Source organism: Pituophis catenifer, unplaced genomic scaffold (assembly GCF_029215685.1).
Source record: "Pituophis catenifer annectens isolate HBS135680 unplaced genomic scaffold, rPitCat1.0.hap2 SCAF_7, whole genome shotgun sequence".
Taxonomy (NCBI): Eukaryota; Metazoa; Chordata; class Lepidosauria; order Squamata; family Colubridae; genus Pituophis; species Pituophis catenifer.
Genome location: NW_027256887.1, coordinates 74,388,135 through 74,414,510, shown reverse-complemented (window position 1 = coordinate 74,414,510; position 26,376 = coordinate 74,388,135). Strand labels below are relative to the sequence as shown.

Genomic DNA, 26,376 nt, shown 5'->3' with positions numbered 1-26,376 from the left:
TTGTAAGTCGAGGACTACCTGTATTTAGGGAGAAAAAACCTTCTGGGAAATTTATCATATTTCATTACCGTGTTTTGGTAAACTGCTTTGGAAGCTCTGCTGGAGAATGGTATATACTATCATTAAAATGTTTGGGGGGGGTGTTATTAAATGCTCTTGGACAGAGAAGGGGTTTGTAATGATATCTCAGAATGATTTTGAGGGGTGCAGTAAGAGATGCTGCTTAGGGAACCATCAGTCAAGAGAGGGAGGAACTCCCAGGGGCTTAAGGGTCAGAAGAAGAAAGTTAGCAAGAACCTGCCCTAACAGATCAGGCTGTTAAAAGGCAGAGGAATTGTATCTTCAGACTTTCAAGATTTTGTTCCTGTAGCTTCACAATAAAATAGCATTAACTCATCTGGTACTGTTTCCTGTCTGGTGTAGCTGGAGGGCTGACAGGCTTAAAGTAAAAGGTTAGAAAAAATTATATCCTTCTTCAGATTATTTGTAGACTCACTTACATTCTATGTATATGCAGAACTAACAATTTAATTTATCCTTCTCTGACCCTAATCTTGTGGCAATCATATTTTATTACTGCTCCCTAGAAAGCTGCGTTATCAGTCTCAAAACAGTACTATCGTGAAACTATTGAAATATCTATTCCTTCTCCATCCACCATATTTTATTACATTCTTTGTTGGCATAAGAAAACTTCCACCTTTAAAATTATTTTAAAGAAGCTAATCACTGTCGGGGATAATTGCTTTCAAAATAGGTAAGGTATCTTCACAAAGCTATTTAAAACCAGAAAAATATTGAAGCATAAATCCTTGATGTTATCAATTAATAAGCAGTTTTCTTATCTTCCGGACAATTATAGCTTTCTTGGAAGATGGTTACTGCTTTCTGTGTCAATGTCCTGTCTTTAGCTTGTGCCTGCAAGTAATATTGTAAGTTTTCAAAGAATCTGTCAGATGAGTTCGAATTTATTCTTTGCAATCTTGCATAGAGGGAAGGTGTGGTTGTAATTTTTGTAGTAAGGGGTGACCTATTATTAATAAATCTTATTCATACATCCCTTCCTAGCCAAAAAAACCTCTGTGGTTGGCATAGGGTAGGCAGTTCAAACTTTCCCTCCCTTTATCCACTTATTCTGTTGACAGATTTCCCGTCTGTTTGTCTGTCTTCTTATATAGCACTATAAGGAACCCGGGTGGTGCAGTGGTTAGAATGCAGTAATGCGGGCATTCTAAGTTCTGCCCAGTCTGAAGTTTGATCCTGATTGTTTCAAGGTTGACTCAGCCTTCCATCCTTCCAAGGTCAGTAAAATGAGGACCCAGATTGTTGGGAGCAATATGCTGGCTCTGTAAACAGCTTACAAGTGGCTGTAAAGCATTATTTATTTATTTTATTTTATTTTATTATATTTCTATACTGCCTTTCTCCCGTAGGACTCAAGGCGGTGTACAGTCAAGAAAAATATAGACACACGAACATCATAAAATTGCTAATTAAAATTATTACTTAGTTTGGTCAATTAAATAAAACCCAGAATTAGATAACATTTAAAAAATCATTCACATGTTCGTATGTTTAGCCCCGCCTGTTGGAACATCAGGGTCTTGAGGGCACGGCGGAAAGCACGGAGATCAGGGATATTCCGTATCTCCGGGGGCAGTTCATTCCAAAGGGTTGGAGCCCCCACAGAGAAGGCCCTCCCCCTGGGAGTGGCCAGTCGACATAATTTGACTGATGGTACCCTGAGTAGTCCCTCCCTGTGAGAACGAACTGGTCGGTGGGAGGCTATTGGTGGCAAAAGAAGCGGTATATAAGTGCTAGCGCTATTTCGGAGGCAAATAGTGCCAGTGTGCTATGGAAAGATCTATATACATAGAAAAGGGAGACAAAAATGTATAACTAGTCCTCAGTATTTATTGCTTTATTAAATTCGTTGTTTGCTAGACAGGAGATAGCTTTTAGAAACCGTAGACCAGTGGTGAAATCCATCCAGATCTATCCGGGTCATGTGATCCAGTAGGGCCAGTGGCGGGAGGCTCCACCCACCTGCTCGGATGTCATCACGTCCCGTCTACTGACCCTCTGCGCATGCACAGAAGGCCCTGCATATGCACAGAAGAGGCATGTGCACTCACATTTGCGATCCAGTAGCAAAGGTAAGTGCATTTTACCCCGCCGTAGACCTATTCTCTTCCACCCAACAAAACATCAGAATATCTCTTCCTTTTTATGAAAACATCCTTTGTTGTGGTGCTAAAATCGTCACAATATTATATTTGGTGGCATCAGTATTTTGGAAAACAAGAAAAGTCAAAATCACAGTCAGGTTAGGAGAAGTCCACTTACCTTGAGAATAAAGAAGAATCTGCATTTCTAGGAGGACACATGTAAACACCTGGATGAGATTCTCCAAGCCCAGCAGCTCAAAGGCTTCCCGGAGAGCATAGTCATATAGAGGGAGTTCATTCGGGCCTGGTCTCTGGCAGACTATAGGCTCATAAACCCCATAGAATTTGAGTGACCTTCCTGGGGGCGGAAGGGGTACTTCATAAAGAATGTTATGTATATAGCTTTCCAGAGGCAAAGGTGGAGGTTGCTGAGAAGTGACTGCTTTGTACAGCTGGATGAGGAATTTCTTGCAGGCTTGCATGAAAGGCAGGGGAGCAATGACACATATACACTTGGAAACATACAGTGTGTCCCTGTTGATGTCGTACGAGTTGCAGCGCTGCATTTTGGCCAGGGACGTGGAGTCTCCTTCATCCAGGCTACTGGCCAGCGAGTCCATGCTGCATGACGACGAGGCGCAGACGCTGTTGCATTGTTCCGCGTTGTGCATCTGATAAAGCGTTTGCATGGCTGCGCAGATCTGCTTGCTCGTGACCTCCTCGAAAAATGTGAGTACAAATCCGTAGGTGCGGGACCCATCTTCCCGAGTAATGATGAACGAATGGAACTGGGGATCTCTGTGGTCAGATTGAGTCCTGAAGGATAGCCCTTTGGGCATGCATAGCTGTGAGAAGACAAGAGGAAAATGCACCTGTCAGCTGCATCATATGGCCATATCATATTATGGCCATTCCTGTACTGTAAAATCTATAGAGGTAAAGATTTTGCCTGCCTAGTTGTGTCCAACTTTAAGGGCTCATCTCTGTTTCCCAGCTTCGTTGTCCGAAGAAGCCCCCAGGGTCATATGGCCGACACGATTATACACTGAGGTGCATGGAACACTGTTATATTCCCACCGCAGTGGAACCTATTTATCTACTCACATTTGTATGCTTTTGAACTGCTAGGTTGGCAGGAGCTGGGCTAGAAACAGGAGCTCACCCCCATCATGCGGTACTTGGGTCTCGAACCGCCAACCTTTCAGTTGACAAGACCTGGGTCTTAACCAATACATAATAGTCATTTGATAAAGCAAATAATGCTTATTGACAAGAAACTAGGGTTGAAAAAAAACCACTTTCTTAACGTTTAATTAAACACAACATTCTTAAAAAGTTACAATTCCCAGCCTCAAGCTCCACTGATTTTGCATAATTGTGTAGCGATGGAATTTGCCATAGTTCTTAAAATTAATTTATAACCTTGTGCATTAGCTACGGATTTCTCAAGAAAGCAGTTAACAAAAAGCCCATTTCCTTAGCAAGTAATGGGCATTATATAAAATTGAAAAGGATGTGAATATTACATGCATGTCAATTATGTAACCCAGTATTAAGGCTAAAAGTATAGCCACAGTCATATAATTTAATAGTAGCAAATATTTTGTATATCAATTAAACGTGTGTCTAAACACTGTAGCTAAAGGGAATCCAGTTCATCGTTATACAAATGGACTAATCTGTATAAAACTCTCTTGGAAGCAATCTTCTGGAAATATTTCATGAAAAAAAAGAAAAGATGAGGAAAGTGAAGCATGAGTTCAGTACAATTTTTCTGATGTTCTTGAAAGGAGACCTTCATGAATTTTGTTAGCATGAGTTTCAATATAGCCACATCTCACCCCATCAAGTGCTAAAGCTGCTAAACCTCTGGAAGACCCATGAAGCCGCTTTGGAGATTGTGCTGCCCACTTGTGTAAGATTGACAGGAGTGTTCATGCATGCATACACTGACCCACTAAATGCTGAACATCTGTAGCCAAAATGGTTCCAGGTATATACAAGAGGAATTATTAACAAGTCTGGAACAATCTCAAAATAATCACAATGGGAAACCCAACAAACTCCCAATCTTGTGACCCAGGCCCATGTAAGTAGTAGGAAAATCAGTCAGTGAAAAAAAGCAAACAAATTTTATTCAAACAGCTGAGAATTACTTCATTCCCAGTGTCGTTCAACTAAATTAAAACAAATTCCTCCCAACACAAATTCCTCAGTCCTATCGCAAACCTTGGTCCAATTAGGCAAACTGCCAAAGGCCTTTCTTAGCAAATGTTTAGAAGTCCCAGATACAAAAATAAATACAAGACGTAGACGAAGAAGAAGACGAAGCTACCAACGTTGTTTTCCAGTAAAGCCCAAACGCCATTGCTGGTCTGTTTTAAGCCTTATGGGAGGGGCCAATCATCTCTTGGTCCTACTCCCAAGTTGTCCTCTTTGCTTGAGCTGCTCTTGCCTTCTGGCAGCTCTTCTCATGCATGCATTAGGAACAGGCTCCTCCTGTTCCTCTGCCTCACTCTTATCAGTCTCTGGAGGCTCCGGAGTCTGCACCTCACTCCCCGATGGCCCTGGCCCCATCTCTGCCTCTGACGCAGAGCCCTCATCCGGGCCTTCCCCAGCCTCCAGGACTGGCCCAAGTTCTTCCTCAGCCTCATCGCTGTCCGACTCCGCTGCCAGCTCCGCAGGCTGCTGGCGGACCATAACACAATCAAGAAAAAGAAATAATCATGCTCAATGCTCACAAATGAAGGCAAATATACGTGTCCCAGGATAATGTTGCAGGATCCAATCTGGTTCAGTCACCAGGACCAGAGGTTTAATCTTTTGAGCTTTTGGACTTGTGCTGGAGCCCATCCTCAGGGAACTTTTCTCTCACCAAAATGTCCCAAAGGTGCTTTTTCATGTGGCAACTGGACTTTCTAGTTTTCTCTTTTGAAGACATTTCGCTTCTCATCCAAGAAGCTTCTTCAGCTCTGACAGGATAGTAGGAAGCTGAAGAAGCTTCTTGGATGAGAAGCAAAATGTCTTCAAAAGAAAAAAACAAGAAAGTCCAGTTGCCTCCTGAAGAAGCACCTTTGGGAGAACCATGACCTGGATGACTGAGAATCTCTACAGACTCTCACCAAAATGTGAGACAGAATTCTGGTAAGAGAGAAGCTCCCTAAGGATGGGTTCCAGCACGAGTCCGAAAGCTTGGAAGACTAAACTTCTGGTCCTGGTGAGTGACCCAGATTGGATCATGCTCAATGCTGCTGGAAGGAGTGGCAGGATTGGAGGGTAACAACAGAAATTCTGAACATTCTGTAATACGCCATTGCCATTTTTCCCCTCAAGGGCTGGTTCCATCAAATGGGAAGCCACTATGAGAGGTCTGAAATGGGTGAAATCCAGCAGGTTCTGGAGAACCAGTAGCGGGAATTTTGAGCAGTTCAGAGAACTAGTAGCGGAAATTTTGAGTAGTTCGGGGGACCGCCAAATACCACCTCTGGCTGGCCCCAGAGTGGGGTGGGAATGGGGATTTTGCACTATCCTTCTCCTGCCACGCCCAAGCCACGCCCACCAAGCCACGCCCACAGAACCGGTAGTAACAAAAATTGGATTTCAACACTGGTCTGAAACTCTTCTTCGACTCTAATTATCCAATTGCTTGGAGCTTCTTGACAAAATATGAGACCACTCAAATGAAAACCCAGTTTGTACAGATCTCAGTGTTGTTCAATTGGGAGAGATGTTACTTTTTCCACCAACTGAAGGACAGACTCTTATCAATTAGCAAAAGTCGGGAAGAGAAGACCATGGATGCAGCACATAGACACTTCAATAACCTCTCTGCTCTTGATTAGACTATAATGTGTGGGAACCAGTCAGTTTCCAAGCTAATGGTTTCAGAACTACCTTGTTTCCCTGAAAATAAAATATCCCCTGATAATAAGCCCAACTGGGCTTTTGAGCGCATGCGCTAAAATAAGCCCACCCTGAAAATAAGCCCTCCCCAAAAATAAGCCCTTCCCAAAAATATTTAAACGCATGCACTGTCACTGCGTTATTTTATTTACCAGCTGAGCTCATTATTTCTGGACTATCTGACTCTCCGTACCTTGCCAAGAATTGTTATCAGAAGCTACTACGCATGTCCATCCACCCACATTCCTTCACTTGTTTCTCACACTCTTTCCTTTGTTCTCCTGCCAGCAAGGTCCATCTTGGACCGGCAGGAGATCTCACTTGCCAAAATGTAACAATTAACTTTTCTTAGTTAGTGAGGTGTTTTATTTTCTTTATAACAAATAAATGAGTTTTATTAGAAACCTTCCTCGCGTTTCTTTTCAGATTATTGCAACTTGGATTAAGCCACGACCCATCTCCTCTAAACCAGGGTAATTAGTCCCAGAGCCAAACATGGGATTAATAAATGCCCTGACATGCACAGCCATTTCCTCTGATTAGGGTTAGGGAGACAGAGCTGGAAATCAGGTAAGACGGCATGATGAGCCCCGTCTTGCTTCACGTGTCCCAAAATAATAAGACCTCCCCGAAAATAAGGCCAAGAGCTTATTTTGGGGTTAAAAAAATATAATACAGGGTCTTATTTTCAGGGAAACACAGTAATTCTCTGTGTAACTTGAAGAATGCACCTAGGTATGCATCAATGTTTTAAATCATTGAACAAAAGCTAATCTTAAAGCATCCTGCTCAAGTGCTTATAGAACTACCAGTCTTACTCCCTAACTATTTCCCATAATGTGGCAGGGATTCCCTGAAGCACTTTGCCCAATCAAAGATCAAGAAACAGCCATCACTATATTCCAAAAAAGCAGTTTAAACATGTGTGGTACAACTGTGAAAGTCTTTAGAAAAACAGAGTATCGCAGTTCCTAAAATGAAACTGCTCTTTTTCCATTAGCTAACTTCCATTAAACAACATTCTATTAATCTTGTTGCCATCTGCAGTTCGATTAGCATATAGTAACAGCAGAAGGATTTTCTAGATTAACCTAAAAAATATTTAAGCATTTTCTTGCATAAAAAAAAAAAAAAAATCACTTGCTAATATAAAAAGCAGACAAAAATACAAGGTAATGATAACATTAATTCTGGAAAAACTGAGCAACATTTCTCTGCGCTTAACATTAAAGAGAAAAGTATTCATGTTCCAGAAGGCTTTTGTTCAACCCTTCATATTACATTACAAAACTTGATTACAGGAACAAAAAAATAAGAATTCTGGTATTTGTCACAATCTCTTTGAACATGAAGGCTTTAATAGTCTGATGGTGCTTTGGCGGACATTAGGTTACTCCTCGTGAATGCAGGCAGTCCTCAATTTATGACTGGTCACATAGTGAACATTCAAAGTTATGATGGACTCTGAAAAAGCTACTTACAATCCGAACTTAAAGTTCCAATGTCTACCACACCAACCACCACCACCACCACCACAATCATGTGAACACACTTTGGGTGCTCGGCCACCAGCTTGCATATATGGGTACCTGTGGTATCCCAAAGACATGCAATTGTGATTTATAACGTTTTTGCCAGAAACCATCATTTACTTCTGGTTTCCAGCAAAAAACACTCCATAGCAAACAGTGAGTTCACTTAACAACTGAAGATGTAGGGGAAGGAATGGAAGAACCTGGTGGCAGAGTTTAAAGAGGGATCAGCCTAGAACCGTGATGGCAAACCTATGGCATGCGTGCCACAGGTGGCACGAAGAACCCATTCTGCGGGCACGCCAGCCGTCGCCCCAGCCCAGCTCCACTACGCATGCGTGTGCACCTCCCACTGGTCAGCTGGTCTTCGGGTCTCTGCCGCGATGCCAGGGGGGCAGGGGGCATGCAGGGGATGGGTGCACGGGGGGGGTGCATGCATGAGGGGGTGCAGGTTGGTGCAGGAGGCTTTCCATGCCCAAAACAGGGTGTGGGGGGGCCTCACATGGTCCCCCTGCACCCCGTTTTGGCTTTCAGATTGGTGCAGGAGGCTTTCCAGGCCCAAAATGGGGCGCATGTGTGGGGGGCACTTGCATTGCATTTTGGGGGGTTCTGGCACATGCACGTGCATTTGTGTGCGCATGTGCACGCTTTGGGCACTCGTCACCAAAAAGGATAACCATCACTGGCCTAGAATCTCTACATAGCCCCAAGTGAGCTAAATCCAACCCTCCTTGAATTCCATTCAGCCTTATCTAATCCCAAGCAGGTTCTAACTGTTATTCAAGAAGATTCCTGTGCATAGGCTATGAGTAGCACTAAATCAGCTTAATTGGACCTTCATGTGTGGACTGATCTTTTGCACCTGGTAGCAGCACTTGTTTTATATTGACACCTTAACTTAATGACACAAAAAAGGTCATAAAATCAGGCACAATCATGTGGTGACACGCTTTTTGACCATTGTGACTTTATAATCAAACTTGTGGGCTCAATTACGATTGTGAGGGATACCTGTATCTTATTAAAGAATTCACAATTCTTTGAGTGTGTACAGTAATCAGACACTGTGACAAGCTAAACTATAAGGAATAAAGAGCTTTTATTATGAGACAGAAGCATAGGGATATTTCATCTATTGTTATATCATTGAGAAGCAAGATATGTTCAAAGCTTTCTACTAGACCCGTGATGGTGAACCTATGGCACACGTGCCACAGATGGCACGCGGAGCCATATTGGTGGGCACGTGAGCATTGCCCTAATTCAGCTCCGGTGGGACTGGAAGTTGGGAAACCAGCTGTTTCCGGCCTCCAGAGGGCATCCGGGGTGGGGGGTGGGGAAGGCTGTTTTCGCCCTTCCCCAGGCCCCTAGAAAGGCTCTGGAGCCTGGGAAGGGCAAAAAATGGGCCTACTGGGTCCACCATGCTATCGTGTGCCAAAAGTGGGGGGAGTGCGGGGGGGGGGTGGTCATGCGCGCATGCATGGGGGTGGGGCGGGGCGCATTGAATTATGGGTGTGGGCACGTGCACACATGACTTCCCCCGCGTTCCCCCCACTTTTGGCACACGACAGCAAAAAGGTTAGCCATCACTGTACTAGACGGTGGTAGAATTGCTGTAAGTATTGAGCCTAAGACAAATGTGTGAAAATACCAACTTATCGAAGGAAAAGACTGGAATTTAGGAAACCTAGGAAATAAAGGTTTGAGGAGGGAGGGCTTAGAAAACACTTTCACTTGAGCTTTACTTAGCTGCATGAAAGTATTTTCTAAGTCAGTGGTTCTCAGCTTGTGGTCTGCGAACCCCTGGGGGGGCTGCAATGTCATTACCAGGGAGTCCATGAAAGCTTGGACAAGTGTTATGATTTAAATCTTGAGTAAAATCTTGGGTGTCTGTGGCCACAAAAGGTATTTAAGGGGGGGTCCGTGGTGAAAAAAAGGTGGAGAACTACTGTCCTAAATCCTCCTTAGGCTGAAGATGACACAGGAGCTGAATTCACATATGATATTTCACAGTTTTGATCAGTTGGTTGGATAAGCCTCAACAGGGTGGCTTCACAGCCAATGCTGATCTATAAACCACAGTTTATAATGGTAGCCTGATTCACAGGTCAGGCTAACCTGAACAAATATTGTAACTTACAGTGAAGTGTGAATCCAGTATTGACTTCACACATTTGATTACAGCCCAATCTTTGGCCGCAAATCTATGTATGCATAGAGAAATGTGGGTTAATCCTCCTCACTTAGTCAAAATAACATATGAAGAACGGTTGCAGGAAGTGGGTATGTCTAGTTTAATGAAAAGAAGGACTAAGGGAGACATGATAGAGGTGTTCCAATATCTCAGGCGCTGCCACAAACAAGAGGGAGTCAAGCTATTCTCCAAAGCACCTGAGGGTAGGACAAGAAGCAATGGGTGGAAACTAATCAAGGAGAGAAGCAACTTAGAACTAAGGAGAAATTTCCTGACAGTTAGAACAATTAATCAGTGGAACAACTTGCCTCTAGAAGTTGTGAATGCTCCAACACTGGAAGTTTTTAAGAAGATGTTGGATAACCATTTGTCTGAAGTGGTGTAGGGTTTCCTACCTAAGCAGGGGGTTGGACTAGAGGACCTCCAAGGTCCCTTCCAACTCTGTTATTCTATTCTATTCTATTCTATTCTATTCTATTCTATTCTATTCTATTCTATTCTATTCTATTCTATTCTATTCTATTCTACTCTACTCTACTCTACTCTACTCTACTCTACTCTACTCTACTCTACTCTACTCTACTCTAAAATTCCCCTATGCAACTAAGGACTGAAATGGAAAGAGAGGAAAACTGAATCATGCAAGAAGAGCAGGCTTTGCCCCAGTAGGCAAGGACTAGAATGTGAAACTCTTTTAGAAGATGTTTATCTACATACCATGTTGACGGCATCTTGATCAAAGGGGTTCCATTCTATATTTTGGGGATAGTGAGCCAAGACTTTTGACTTGAAAGTTCTTTTCAAGGGACTCTGGTCAAAATTTTCTCCTGCAATAGATTAAGAAGCAACAGTCATCATGTCAATGAACTATTTTCAAAAAAAGTTTCAAGTTTGTTCATCCCCTTGTTAAAGAGAACAAAAGCCACAGAAAAAAAAGAAAGAAAACAGTGTTATGTTTATTTATTTTTTTAAAAAAAACTACCTTAAATTTTTGGAGAAAGGAATCATTCATCATTAAAGTGAACCATACCATATTCATTCCCACTCCATGAAGTTATACTTCATAATATAAGTTTAAGGAGATATATGTTTAAAACAATATTTTTAATATCATTTAAAAAATGATATTGAAAGCATCAGCCATTAAAAAAAAACTTAAATCATAACTTAAGGTGATCTTCAACTTATGATCACAGTTGGGACCAGAATTTCCATTGGTAAGGAAGACAGTTTTAAGTGAGCTGCACCCAATTTTACAACCTTTTTTGGCATGTTTGTTAAGCAAATCATTATGGTTGTCAAGTGAATCACACAGTTGTTAAATGAATCTGCCGTTGACTTTGCTTATTGGAAGCCAGTTGGGAAGGCCACAAAGGGCAACCATATGACCCTGGTACATTGCAACCATCATAAATACATGTCAGTTGCCAGGTGCCTAAATTTTGATAGCAATAGCATTTGGACTTATAGACTGCTTCACAGTGCTTTACAGCCCTCTCTAAGCGGTTTACAGAGCGAGCATTTTGCTCTCAACAATCTGGGTCCTCATTTCACCAACCTCGGAAGGATGGAAAGCTGAGTCAACTTTGAGCCTGGTGAGATTCGATCTGCCAAATTGCAGGCAGCTGGCAGTCAGCACAAGTAGCAATATTGCACTCTAACCACTGCACCGCCACGGCTCTTCACATAACCACGGGGATACTGCGAGGACCGGTTGTAAGTCACTTTTTTCAGTATCTAAATTTTAGTGATCTAAATGATCACTAAAGGAATGATTGCAAGTCAAGGACTACCTGTAGTTAATAACCTAATAGGTAAAATAGCAATGCTTCATAAATATTGTTCCTAGTGTGGACCAGGGGTGAAATGCTACCGGTCGGCTCCGATTCGGGTGAACTGGTAGTGATAAAAACTACAGGTTTGGGCAAACTGGTAGTAAAAAAAAAAAAAAAAAAAAAGCTCGAGCAAACCAGTAGTTAGCTACCAGTTTGAACCTGCAGTTTAAAAACCTACCAGTTCGGGCGAACCTGTAGTTTAAAAAAAGCTACCGGTTCCTTCCAATTGGTATTTACGTTGATCAGCTGTGCAAAGGGGTTCAGCTTTGCTAGAAAGCAGGAAATCCTGCTTTCCAGCAAAGCTAAATCACGCGGCACAGCTGATCCTCCTCCCCTTGCTGTTCTACTTACCTTCCCAAGCCTTCTTTTGGCGCGTACTGCGCATGCATGCACACGCATTTGGTGCGCACTGCGCAGGCAGCACACATTTGGCACACACTGCACATGCACAGGTAGCAAACCAGTTTGGATTTCACCACTGGTGTTGACAGTAACTCTAAATTACACAATTTAGACACAATGCAGGGGGTTGGCATAAACGCACCAGCGTCCCTGTCTTACCGTCTCCATTTATCTGTATTTTCTTCCTTTGTTCATGTTTATGTTCATACCTATACTTGTTACCTTGTACATGTTTGACAAACAATAAATAAAAAAATAAAATAAAATAAAAATTTGGATAGTTAAAAACAAGCGGTGGAGCTGAGCCAGGTAAGAGTTTTAGTGCGAAGTTTGAGAGCCCATTAATTGTCCCCAGCGTAGATTCTAAATCAGTTTTATGCTGCCTGGAATGATTGTCTAGAAGATCAACACTTTGGTATTTGTATTATTGTATTTGCTATCTATATAATATTCCTTTCATTTTTATTTCACTGACTTAAAAAAGATAATGAGAGAGAGAGAGTGAGAGAGAGAGAGAGAGAGAGAGAGAGAGAGAGAGAGAGAGAGAGAGAGAGAGAGAGGGAGAGAAGGTTATATGTAAAGAGACACACATATTCACAAGATAATGCATTCTTCCTGAAATCATAGAACCTGAACTTGAACAATAGAGAATTTTAAACATCACAGTGTTTGAAAATGCAGCATGAACTACAGATGTAGAATCTGCATAGCCTGACACAATTCTACAAAGTGCAAAAGAAAAAAGAAAAAGAAAAAAAGATTGCAGCTCTTGCCTATGTTCCACGTTATCAGCAAACATGTAAAAATTGTAGGAGCAGAAAGAGGAAAGGAAAATTGCATTATTAATCTGAATAGACACTAAGACCTTCGCTGCCTTTGAGAATTCTCTGCTTATCGGCAATGAATCATTACTGGTAGCTGCAAATTCTCAGCTGGATGTTCAGTAGCAGACAGAAAACCAACAACTGAAGTTCGTTTTTCAGATGCTCTTCACAGCAGGCAATAAACCAACAGCTAGATTAATCCCCTTTCCAATTATTTAGTTTTTTTCTCCCCTCCTTATTGTTCCATGTCCTATTCTCCCCACCCCACTCCCATCCCCCGCAGGGCAGACTTTGCTTTTTCAGATCAATTGAATGTTGATTTGTTGCAATTAACTGAGCCCAGTTTGTCGCCGGAGTCCAATTTGGCCAAAGGCACTCAGCTGACTTTCATGCCTAAGGTAGGACTAGAACTCACGTCTCCTGGATCTTAACCACTAGACCAAATTGGCTCTTTTTCCCACTTATTTAGGACTTTGTTCTATTAATTTCATCCCAACAAAAAACTTTAATCTCAATTGCCCACAGTGTCTTGGAATTACATGGGATTGATACTTAATACTTAGAAATTGGTCTTTTGTCAGGGTACATATGGTGCATTTAAGTTATTTTGGAGACTTTACACCAAAAAAATTAAATGTCTTCTTAAGGGCACCTGTAATACAAATATGTGTTTGCAGACATATTTATCAAATTCATGCTTCTTTTTTTTTCAGTTATGCATTATTTTCAGTCATGCACATAACGTTTTAGCGTGTCCTCAATAAATTTAGTTCATCACCCTTTCCGGGAAGGTAGATCTCTCTTTCTCAGTCTTTGAGATGGTGAATTCTCTCATGACAATACAGTATTCTCCAGACAAATCAAATTCAATAGGGGCAAAATTTAGCAGCACTTATGTTAGACTCACTCGGATGCTAAATCAAATGGGGCAAGAATTCTTTTATTAAGTTCTAAAATAATGCATTTATTTAATTTCTCCCCAAGCAGCTCAGAACAACATTCAATAGCCTTTCTTATAATCACCAACATTTTTGTTCATTTATAAGGTAGGATCACCTAAAAGTTGATGGTCAGATTTACACAACACAATCCATGCTGGCTCAAGGCTTGTATGAATAATTACTTCATTCGTTCGTGCATACATTCTCACCACAGGGTTGGGGTGGAATCCTTTCTTCTCTCTCCCCCAATAATTCTCTTGCAGATGGCTGGTTTCTCATGGCTATTGGTATCATACTTAACTATAGCTGTAGCTGCTTCCACAAATCCATTTCAGAAAACACACTTTAAAAGTGGTCATGATAATACTGACCAAAGTTTTCCAATAGCCCCAAGCAACTACTGAGTTTCTCTGAAAATAAGACCCTGTCTTATATTTTTTTCTACCAAAAAGATCTTATTTGGGGGGGGGTGTCGTCCACTGACTCTCCTCACTTGCATGCATCACCCCCAGCTTCCTTTTTGCTTTCAGAGGCCTTCAGGAACTTCTTCGGCATTGGATAGTTGCAGCCAGGCCTTGCACACCTCGTCCCGTTTCTTCTGCAGCCAACAAGACTTTCCTGAAGGCCTCTGTAGCCAATAACAGAACTCCGGATTGATCCAGAGAAGAAATGGGCCGAAGTGTGCGAGGCCTGGCTGCAACTATCTGAAGGTAAGTAATAGGGCAGTTCCACCACCACCCCCATCCCCATCCCCACATTAGCTTAATTTTTATCCGTGCACCCTGGAGTGGGCGGGGTCTTAATTAGGGCTTATTTTGGGGGTAGGGCTTATATTGGGCACACGTGTAAAAATGAAACTAGGACTTACTTTCTGAGTAGGTTGTATTTTCAGGGAAACATGGTAGCAAGGGTAAAAACAAAGACTCCTGCTTTCATCCTCTTAGGTTTCAATCATACTCCCCAACATGTCATATCCTAAACAGTTTAAACAATGTTACTCACAAAGGAAAGACTTTAAAAGTTTGTTCTGAAAAAGCTGAATCAGTAAGGCTGAGATTAGTACTACTACACACAAAGAAAGAGCTGATTAAAAACACAAAACTCTTCTTAGCCCACTCATTGAAGGATTAAAGTTAGTCACAAATTTTGTGGAAATGCAGTCTGCCACATATCTGATATAAAAATATCCCTGGCTTTTTTTCTTTAGAAGAAAACTACTTCATTTGTATGTCATGACAACAAATCTTAATGAATTTGCTTATTCTCAGTGGAGTTGGCCTTTCATTTCTTACACTTTGGGGGGTTGTATAAAAAGCATATTAGGCTACATTTAGGCACAACGTACCATTATTGGCTGTTGCAAGAATGAGCAACAGTGACCTATAGGTAGAAGTATTCCCTTTTCACATATAAGAAGACTAAAAGCTTCAGCTTGTAAGTTGAAGTAACTCATACTTTGCTTTTCCATCCAAAAAGAAGCAAAGTATAATTACATTTGTTCTCAAACCAGGATCTCATCCCATGATCTAACTGGGGTTCCAGATGTTCTTTAGGTGAGCAAGCTATAATTTGTATAAACTAAGTAAAGAAAAATTAATCTCCTTCCCATCGTGCATATAGGGTGGTGTGAAAAAAAGTGCTCATTCTCTATTCTGTTTTGTAATTATGGTTTGTTACGGGATCTGTAGTTGCAATGAACAGATTTTCAAGCGTTAGGGCTAGGAGCTGAAGAAGCTTCTTGGATGAGAATTGAAACGTCTTCAAAGAAAAATCCAGAAAGTCCAGATGCCTCTTTAAAAAAGCACCTTTGGGACATCCATTACCTGGATGACTGAGAATCTCCATAGAAATAGATTTTCAAGGGTTTTTAATCTATGGAAAAGTGATCACCTGCTATCATCTCTTGGTTCAATGATGGCAAAATTGTGTCCTAGATCAGGGGTGACAAACTGGATTTGTTCAAGAGCCGGATCAGCATTGTAGTTCTCTGCCAGCCCGGTGGGGGGGGGAACGGATGGATGGAATGGAAGCCTCCTGCAGCACCCTGCTGCCGCCCCCGCCCCTCATTTTCAGCCTGGATTGTCTTCAGCACTTTGCTGCCAAAACAGGGCACAAAACAGCCCCTCCATGCCCCATTTTGGCTGGCAAAGTGCTGCAGGAGGCTGTCCAGGACGAAAATGTGGAACCATGGGCCGGTCCTTCTTTGTTTCCAGGCCGGGTCCGCAGGCCAGATTTAAGCACCCCGACGGATGTCGCCTGCGGCCCCTGAGTTTGACACCCCTGCCCTAGATGATATTGTTGGGCAACAATGCCAATCATTTCTGACCACCAGTTATGCTAATCTGCAGCCGATGGGAGCTGGAATGCTACATCTGGCTCAACCACCACCATTAGCAGATCAGTCACAGAAGCATCTGTATTCTGCTAAAATTAGAATAGGCATGATGCAGTACATATGTTATTCCTAGCAATTCTCTATGGGGGAAAAATCCAGTGAACAAATCAAAAGAATGTAAAAACAGAAATCTTTATGAGGCTGTCCCATCAGTTCTCTTGGAGGAGAAGCAAAACGTCTTCAAAGAAAAACCAGAAAGCCCAATTGCCTCTTGGAAAAAAAGCACCTTTGGGATAATTTATTTGGGATAATAAGCCGCCCTGAGTCTCCGGAGAAAGGCGGCATATAAATTGAACTAATAAATAACCATGACCTGGATGACTGAGAATCTCCATAGACTCTTGATGAAGCTGTAAACTAGGGGTCCCCAACCTCCAGGCCACGCGAGTGGCAGGTGAGCGAGCAAAGCTTCATCTGTGCATGCACAGGATTTAGGTTGCGCACATGAAATCATCCCCCCACCCCCGGTCTGTGGAAGACAATTTTTCTTCTGAAACCAGTCCCTGCACCCAGAAAGATTGGGGACCGCTTGCTGTAATCTGAGTTTTTTGATGTTAAGAATTCTTTGTTATTAAAGCTGTAAGAACAAACACCTGCTTTCCAGGCCTCACTTCTGAATGACTTCATAAAGCTTTTCATTTGATTACTTAGCTTGAATTTAGCAACAGATCTGGGTTGCAAAACTCCAAATAACCACAGATGACACAGCAAGCAAACATTTACTGTATCTCTTGGCTGCTATCTAAAAGACATCTAGAGTTTTGCATCCAAGATCTTGGAGCCCAGCCATAAGTCCAGTCTTTGTTGGCAACACAAATAAAAACTTCCTGCTTGACATGCTCCTTACATAATCTTCACTCAACAATCCCTCTGTGTTCAGAAATCATCCCTTGTTTCTAATGGTTGCCCAACAAAGCCCTTTTTAGGAAGCATTTCATTATCTGATCAGCTTCTTTTCCACTTTGTACTGTGATTGTTGCTACTAATTACCCTTTGTAGGTACTTTTAAAAAAAAATTAATGAGGATGCTATGTTTTTAGTATTGTGAGTGGAAGTGGAATCTGGTAGCCCAAAGACAAGCTTTAAATATTTTAATAACGGCACATGTTCTCCAGTACATGTCCTCCCTTCTTCTTTTACTACATAAGTGTAAATGATAGACTTGGTGGATTTCTATACAACTGCCATCAATGCAAAATGAGATTTTGTTTTGTAGCTTTCAGGCTTGAGAAAATCAGCAGCCCAGATGAAAACGCCCAAATGTGACAAAGTACAACACATAATTCTAACATTGGATAGGTTCATATCAGCTATGATATGGTTTGTTGGGTTCTGGGTTGAAGTGTTAAATCACAAACACTACGATTTGCAAAATTGGGTTTATAGTTGGGCCTGGTATGGGGAACCATCCAATTGTGGCTTCCATAGGCCATTATTAAGCAAACCACTTAACAGCATGAAGTACAAAAATCCCTGAGCAAAAAACAAAATGTGTGTATGTATTTAGAGCTGGTAATGGAACAAAAAAGCAAATGGCTGTTAGTTTATTAACTTAGAACTCCCCAGGAAAAGGATGATAACTGCTGATTAAAATAATTAAAGTAATCAATCAATGAATAGAATTTAATGGAGTTGAAGATAAATGAAAAGATGGAAAGCCTGTAGTTAAATTAGCAACCCCCCATTTTTTAATGTTTATTTTTACCTGATGTTCTTTTTGCAGTATCTGAATTCCTGCCATGGCGATCGGCTTCTAGCCACTGGTATAAGACTACATAACATAACAGAAACAAAAAGTATGTATGAACAAAATGAACGGAAACTGCAGACACACATAAGCATGGTTTTTGAAAAACAGAAACATGGATAATGAAATGAGCAGTAATATGTCTATTACTGTTCATGAAAAATAGACAGAACGATGAATGTTAGTGACATGTGCAAACACATATTAATAACCTAGGTGCCCTATGTGTTGATGGGAAGGGAAAATTTAACTTGCCTTCTGCTGAACATGTGACTTCATATGATCAAGAATGGTGACTGTTCAAGATTCATGCTTGTACAATACATTCAAAATCATCTTCAAATGAATGAAGTACAGCAACCCCAATGAGCTTCTTCAGAGTCATAAAAAGTTCTTCAGTCTCCCGGATAATTCTCCAGCAAATTTTTAGCTGAGACAAAAAGGGCAATTCCAGAAACTTCTAGAAATTTGGAATTGTTTAGGCCATTTTTCCAAATGGCTTATGTTTTACCCATGTCAGGCAGTGGAACATCTCAAAGACTAATTCCACTATCACTCCCTTAAGTGAGCGTCTCTCTCTCTCTCTCTCTCTCTCTCTCTCTCTCTCTCTCTCTCTCTCTCTCTCTCTCTATATATATATATATATATATATATATATATATATATATATGTATCGTGCAAAATTTTTTTCCATCCAAATATAATTAGGTTGAGGCAAGTTATTTCTATTCAGTTTTTCATGATGGCTTGGCATTCTCTGTGGTAGGGTATAATGTCATCGTGTCTGATGTATACCGAAAGATCTATCAAACAGTAGAATCCATTTTTGTTGGTTGGTTGGTTGGTTGGTTATGTGGGGTATAGTGACATCAACTAAAGCAGGGGAATACTACCTTGATCTGGCTGGGGAGTGGGTATCTGGGTTTTTAGTATATGGACATTATGTATCAACAAGATGAGAAAATCAGAAAACATTTAATTTGATTTTTATTAAATTAATGTTAAAGCAATGTAATGCAGTTAATATAATTACTCTTCATATCTTCAATTATTTCTTCCAACATCACATTAAAATTTACAATTCAGGGACCATTTTCAGGGAGACACAGGGGTCCTTGGGACCCTCCAGCCTGAAGCAACTTCCCCAACCAGATGCTCTCTGTCTACTTCACTTGCATAGAACACTCATCAATTCCAGTTAACATGGGTACAGGCTGGGATTGATGGGAGCTGTCAGTCAAGAAACCAGGAAGACATTAGATTGGGGAAGGGATATTATTAAGAAATGGAATAAGAAGCAGTGAGCTTCTCCAATATGTCAAGGAATGTAGGAGACATTTTTGAAAATTATAACTTTCTCAAAAGCCGTTTCCCATATCTGAGTCCTGATTAGGCAAGGAAAATTGTTAAATGACAGAAGGTAGTGTTGACCAGCCCATTTCTTTCTGGCAAAGAAGATTCTCAGCAGTCAGTGTTCTGGAAGTTATTTGCACATGTGTTTAGAAAGAAAAAGCATCAATTTCACATCCCTATCTTTGGCAGCTGGTTTTGTTGTAATTGGCAATGCCATCGTATGAACGGGCCCAGGAGTTGCAATGTTAAAGTAAATAACAACAACAGAAGATGATTTACGGTAAATATTTTATCAAAAATAAGCAAAGAAATAATGCCAGGGGAAACATTTTGGCAGATAAAAATGAAAGCTTTGTGTTTTTAAGGCTGGATGGAATTGGTCACAATAGAGGGGGGGGCATTATTTTTTAAAAAGGAAAGTTTTTCTCAGGAGCAGGTATGCTTAGCGTGTGCAAGTATAAAATATTACACACATACAACAAACAGCTCTGGACAGATTTGACATAGGTTTTTTTTTTTTCTTATAATAATCCTCCTCCTTTATGCTTTAATCATATCTACTTTCCTCTGCCATGCCCAGATCTAGTTCCAATGTATCTCAGTCTTTATTTTTGTTAAAAATGTTCAATAAGAAGAACAGAAGTTCACACTAAACTTTGAAATTAGTAAATATAAATATGTATGATTTTGATCCAGAAGCAATTATAGTGCCCTGAATGAACATAGAGGACAAAGTATCTGCACACCTTTGCAACAACTAAATTTTAGATAAGAAAATGGTGATGGTAAGTGTCAGAACGATATCATACACTCAGAAGGTGCAGTGGAAGTGATAATGTAATGCAGAGTAAATACCTAATTAAAATTCTGAATAAAGAAGGAATGAAAAAGGAACAAAATTGCTAATTTATATGATGTACCTGTAAAACATATTTTATCTCCCAAGACTTCAAAACAATTTATACGTTTGGGAGGGAGGGAGGAACGGAGGAAGGGTTATGCTTTCTTTCCTAAAGGTGAATACTCATTTTTTAAACCTGCCTTTTAATCCCGAAGAACATCTACTTTTTAAGCTACCAGGCTAATTGAGAACACAACCTAAAACTAAAGACTGTCGCCTTCAATCTACATTAACATCTCCCAGAGAGCATTTTGCCTCTCCTCTGTATTAACACAATTTTAACAGAGAATGCAGTTTAATTCATATTTCCAAAGAGGCCGAAAGAAAATAGTTTGGAAGCAGATAATTGGCAGCTGATTCATCGTACTCAGGACTTGCTTTAGCCATGGTTTATTGAACAAGCCCTAATGGGTTTTTAGCACCTAACACAATGTTTACCAACCACAATGGTTAGGGTCACATACCACGCTGATTCAGATTCAACCAATTACAAATTAGTGCAATGCCAAGAATCTAGCCAATACGATTGTACACAGTAGTAAAGACAGATAGATGTATACCGTATTTTTCAGAGTATAAGATGCACCTTTTCTCCCTAAAAAGAGGGTGAAAATCTGGGTGCATCTTATACTCCAAATGTAGCCCTGCCTAGCCTTGCAAATGGAGATTTCAGAGGCTGAAAGAAGCCTCTGAAAGAAGCTTCAGGAAAAAAAGCCTCTGAAAGGCTTTTATCTAAATTATATGGCAAGCAACAAAAGAAGAATCAGTAAAGGTACTAACCAAGCTTTGTTAACAAATCTGGAGAATGACACAATAACCAACAGATAGGAAGAGGTTAATCTACATACCAATATCAAAGAAAGGAGATTGAACAGAGTACAGATAGTCCTTCAGAATAAAAGCCTTTGAAAGAAGCTTCAGAAAAAAAGCCTCTGAAAGAAATTTCCAAAAAAAGCCTATTTTTCTGAAGCTCTGTTTCGGAGGCTTTCAGAGGCAGAATGTTTTTTTTTCCCTGAAACGGAATTTCAGAAGTTTCAGAGGCAGAAAAAAAAAAAAAAAAAGCAAGGCACAAGAACTCACAACCAACAAACCTGTCACTAAAATTCACCTCCGGAAATAGCTGTTTGGGGGTATCCGGGAGGCCGATCCACCCACCAATCAGGCCGATCCACCCATCAACCAGCTTTTTTCTTATTTTCCTCCCGAAAAACTATTTTACTCTGAAAAATACGGTATCTCCTAGAAAGGGCTACATCCTTCATTGGAAGGCACAAATCCTCAAAAAAGGCATTTCCAGGGAGAACTTTTCTAGCTCAAAAATGACAATTTATAATGTCATCATTAGCTGAAGCCAGACTAATAAAACAGGGTGGATAAAAAATGATGATTTTTATTTAAATTGGATTTTTTAAAATTTAAATAGGATTTTTAAATTTTTTTATTAAATTTATTTTAATAAAATGCTTTTCGAATAAAAATCTATCGAAGGATAGTTTTCTATTTAAGATACATTAATAATTTAGTTTATTCGACATGAAATAGAGCTTAGTTATGTAGCATGAGGCTGTATATTTTGCAATATTGGGACTGTCAGTGAGTCAACAGCGGGTCAAAGGAGGAGCCACTGTGGGACAGAGATGACAGTTGCTCTTTAAAAATTATGCTTTAAATCAAGTTGATTTAAATCAAGCCTTTTTTACTAGTGATTTAAATCATGATTTAAATCCACCCTGTAATAAAATAACAGCACCAATTTCTATCCATACATTTTCAGGTTTAAACCAGCCAACCAGCCAAAGGCAAGGATAGATAGATGGTTAAAAATGCAGTACAATAAACCTGCACTGCAGAGGGTATCACGCTGGTACTACAAGAGAAAAACAGTTTATGGGCCTCTGAGATCTCATTACCACAAGTCCTTCTATTCTGATTAGCTTTTACACAGAACTGAGACATTCTCAGTTGAGACCTGCAAATACTCCTTGAGGGACAAGAGTCCCAAATATTTTCAAATACAGATCCTTCATTAAGCCTTAAGTTCTCGGTTTTATCAAAGGTGTTAGAGCAACTCATTGGCAAGTTATCCCTTTCTGTCATGCAATATGTATTTACACATGTATGCATAAATAAGTCCCCTGTAATCTTTTACATTTGCTTGATTCCAAAGAGCTGCTGATTCAGTTCTACAGAGGAATTATTGAGTCTGTCATCTGCACCTCCGTAACTATCTGGTTTGGCTCTGTAACCAAAGACAAACACAGACTTCAACGGATAATTAGAACTGCAGAAAAAACAATTGCTACCAACCTGCCTTCCATTGAGGACCTGTATACTGCACGAGTCAAAAAGAGGGCTGTGAAAATATCTACAGAGCCCTCACATCCTGGACATAAATTGTTTCAACTTCTACCCTCAAAAAGACGCTATAGAGCACTGCACACCAGAACAACTAGACACAAGAACAGTTTTTTCCCGAATGCCATCACTCTGCTTAACAACTAATTCCCACAATACTGTCAAATAATTTACTAAGACTGTATTACTATTATTATTCTCTTCCTTACTAGTATCTTTTTCTTCCCACTTACTACCCTGTTTCCCCCAAAATAAGACATCCCCTGATAATAAGCCCAATCGGGATTTTGAGTTCATGGCAATAAGGTCAAGCACTTATTTCAGGGTTCAAAAAAATATAAGACAGGGTCTTATTTTCGGGGAAACACGGTACTATAACCATGTTGCTTTTATCTTTCAATTATATTGTTTTTATTTGTTTCCTAGTATGATTTGATAGCTTATTAGTAACCTTGACTATCACTAAGTGTTTTATCTTTTTATTCTTGATGAATGTATTTTATTCTCCTTATATACACTGACAGCATATACACCTAAGACAAATTCCTTGTGTGTTCAATCACACTGGACCAGTAAAGAATTTTATCGTTAAGAGACTTGCTAAGATGTTCCCAAACACATCACCTATTTGTTGGAAATGCAAGAAATCATACGGAACATATTATCATTTATGGTGGAGTTTGCAACAGCAAAAAAGTATTAGACTAAAATCAAAAAATGGCTCAAAGAGATAACTGAACATCAGATAGACTGGAAACTGGAATTATTTTTATTGGGAATACACACAAGAAATTATAATAAAGAAATACAATATTCAATTCTACATATTATAACTGCAGCTAGGATAACCTATGCACAAAATTGGAAAAATAATGTCATACCAAAAGATGAAGAGGTGATAAAGAAAATTTTGGACTGTGTGGAGATTGACGAAATAAATAAAAGAAAAAGAGGAAACGGAATACAACTTAATATGGAATAATTGGTATAAATGGTTGGAGGACAGGAAAAATAAGTATGGAAATATATAATAGAGAAGATCTAAAAATTAGGAAGTATTAGGAAAATGGTATTAAATACACAATATATGTAAAGTAATATATCGACATAACAGTAATATATAAAGAAGTAAGGAGTAGTAAAAATAATAGGTAAGAAATAAGGGAACCACAATTAGAAATATGTAAATATGAAGGGGGGAAAATATAAATTGTGGATATACACCAATACAGAACTGTTGTAAAATGGAAACTTTTTTCCTTTTGTTTTTGTTCTTGTTTTGTTTATATTTTTGTTTTTTAAAGAAAAAAAACAATAAAAATTATTTTAAAAAAAGATTTTTTTCTTATCTATCTATCTATCTATCTATCTATCTATCTATCTATCTATCTATCTATCTATCATCACAAGAATGCTCCGTTGAAAATAAAATCCATCAGAGACAATTAAGCCAGCCTCAATGTCAGTTGAGTTAGCGCCCTTGTCCGTCTTGAAGAAAAGTTAGCACCCACCCTTCTTAGAAGAATGAAATGTTTTAGGAAATATTAAAAAGGCAGAATATTATATTTTCCCTAAAGGAGAACCATGTTTCTAAAGACAGAAACTCAAGAGCCTCAGCTCTCTGCCCCAAGTAGAAACTAAGGGGCCAACTTTTAGAAATGGAGAATTGGTAATCCATTCAAGACAGGATTAAAACCCCAAGGAAGCCAGCATCTAGGATTAATTACATTTGTTAAACAAGATTAAAACTTCTGCCACCAGTAGCCTCTCACTGGCCAATACGCTCCCATAGAGAGGGGCTCCTCAGGGTGCCGTCGGTCAAAGTGTCGACTGGCGGCCCCCAGGGGGAGAGCCTTCTCTGTGGGAGCACCTGCCATTTGGAACGAGCTCCCGGAGATACGGAGGATCCCGGATTTATGCACTTTCCGCCGTGCCCTCAAGACCTTTTTATTTCAACAGGCTGTCCTGGCCTAACTTCCTTTTAATTGTTAATTTTAAATTTGTTTTAAAACAATAGGGGTGTTTTAATTTGTTTGGGCCAAATTATTTAATGTGTTTTTACATTGTTTTTTAAATTTTGTATTATGTGTGTTTTATCTTTTGGCTGTTCACCGCCCTGAGTCCTTTGGGAGTAGGGCGGTATATAAATCCAAAGTAAAGTAAAGTAAAGTAAAAGTAAAACCCCCAACTCATTGCTGATTTAATTACAATCAAATAACAAAATACACAAAACAAACCTCTAAATTACAAAATGCTGTAGAACAAACTGTATAAAAATCCATGTGCTCATCAAAGCAGTTGGTCAGCTACCCAGAATCACATGCGCTTGGTGGTTCTGCTTCACCATTAAACCATCTTTCCAACCAGCCTCCATGTTTCCAGTGTCTTTCTCCCCACTTGGAACTGAACCCAGATGGACATTTCTTCCATCAGTCTCAAGAGTTACACGCCATAATTTCCTCATCTTCATACAGCTGCACATTCAAACACCAGCACAATTATAGACAGCATTGACATGAAAGCAACCTTAACAAATAGAATCAACTCCCCAGAGAGAGATGGAAGACCTACAATTTCAACATTTCAACGGTATTCATACTAGCAGCTATCTAAGCACACATTATTGCGGCAGAGAAATTGGGAAACTCTTGAAAATTGTGTTTTGCCCTAGGGAACCAAAAGCTCCATTACAGTACAAATCACATGCATGATTTCCAATTGTTCCACTTCATTCATGCACATATAAAAGCATATTGACTTCAGCCACGCATAACCCTGTGTATTTTGAATGCTGGCTGCAAGCTAGTTCAGATTTCTGTAAGGGCAGAACTGACATTTTCAGAATTCTAATTCCGGAAAGAGAGAGTGTAATATACTTTTAGCCTCAAGCTTCTCTTTTTTCCATGTCAAATATACATGGAACTGAGACAGTTTTTTCTTTAGGCCAAATGGCATCCAATCCACATGCTTTCTAAGCAAAGATTGCTAATACAGTGATTCCATTAGTTGTACACCATGCTTCATTATATAAATAAAGTCTAGGTATTTATATTAGATATGTACCTCAAGCATTTTTTTTAAAAAAAAATATTATTACAATCTTATCCTAGGAAACAGCATTGGAGCTTCCTCATATCATATTCTTTACATAGCTGTGATAGTAGCTATCCTAATTTCCAGTCTGACATTTTCTATCCCTACCTGGAACTCCAAAGACCTGGAATTAAAACTTCAATATGCATGGCATGTTTTATTTCTATGTTTATGTATTTATATTTTGTGTTTCTAGACTTTGCCAGTAACATATATGCCATTAACACGGATATATCCATGTTTCCCCAAAAATAAGACCCTGCCTTATATTTTTTTGAACCCCGAAATAAGCGCTTGGCCTTATTTTTGAGAAGGTCTTATTATTTTGGGGCGCGTGGAGCAAGTCGGGGCTCCTCTTGCCATCTTACCTGATTTCCAGCTCTGTCTCCTTAACCCAAACCAGAAGAAATGGCGGGGAATGGCTGTGCATGCATTTAAATATTTTTGGGAAGGGCTTATTTTGGGGGGAGGGTTTATTTTTGGGGGAGGACTTATTTTTGGGGAAACACAGTATATATCCCATTCCACATCCTGGGATACAAAATCTGTAAAACACACTAAGCCAATCTTTGCCTACTTTGGTTAAGCACAATTCACGAATCTAGCCATGATTTACAACATAGCATTATGGCTAGATCATATACCTTAATAGAGTGTAATGATTCTTTCTGTATCTTCCAGACCTGCAAGGAATATGGCTTGATTAGAACATTATTTTTTAAGCACATTTGCT

The 26,376-nt window shown here is 39.8% G+C and overlaps 1 protein-coding gene across 4 annotated transcripts in view; it reads right to left on the bottom strand.

Moving 5' to 3' along the window:
• The window catches only part of DENND5B (DENN domain containing 5B), a 123,728-nt gene that overhangs the window by 50,095 nt on the left and 47,257 nt on the right, over positions 1 to 26,376 (bottom strand). For 2 of the 4 annotated variants that reach the window (XM_070946883.1, XM_070946885.1), the window contains exons 2-4: positions 17,900 to 17,965; positions 10,515 to 10,624; positions 2,347 to 3,013 (exon numbers count right to left, since the gene is read on the bottom strand). In XM_070946883.1, the coding sequence (XP_070802984.1) occupies positions 2,347 to 3,013; positions 10,515 to 10,624; positions 17,900 to 17,965 (843 nt within the window). The remainder of the gene's footprint in view (positions 1 to 2,346; positions 3,014 to 10,514; positions 10,625 to 17,899; positions 17,966 to 26,376) is intronic. The other 2 variants (XM_070946884.1, XM_070946886.1) reach the window with 1 other exon arrangement.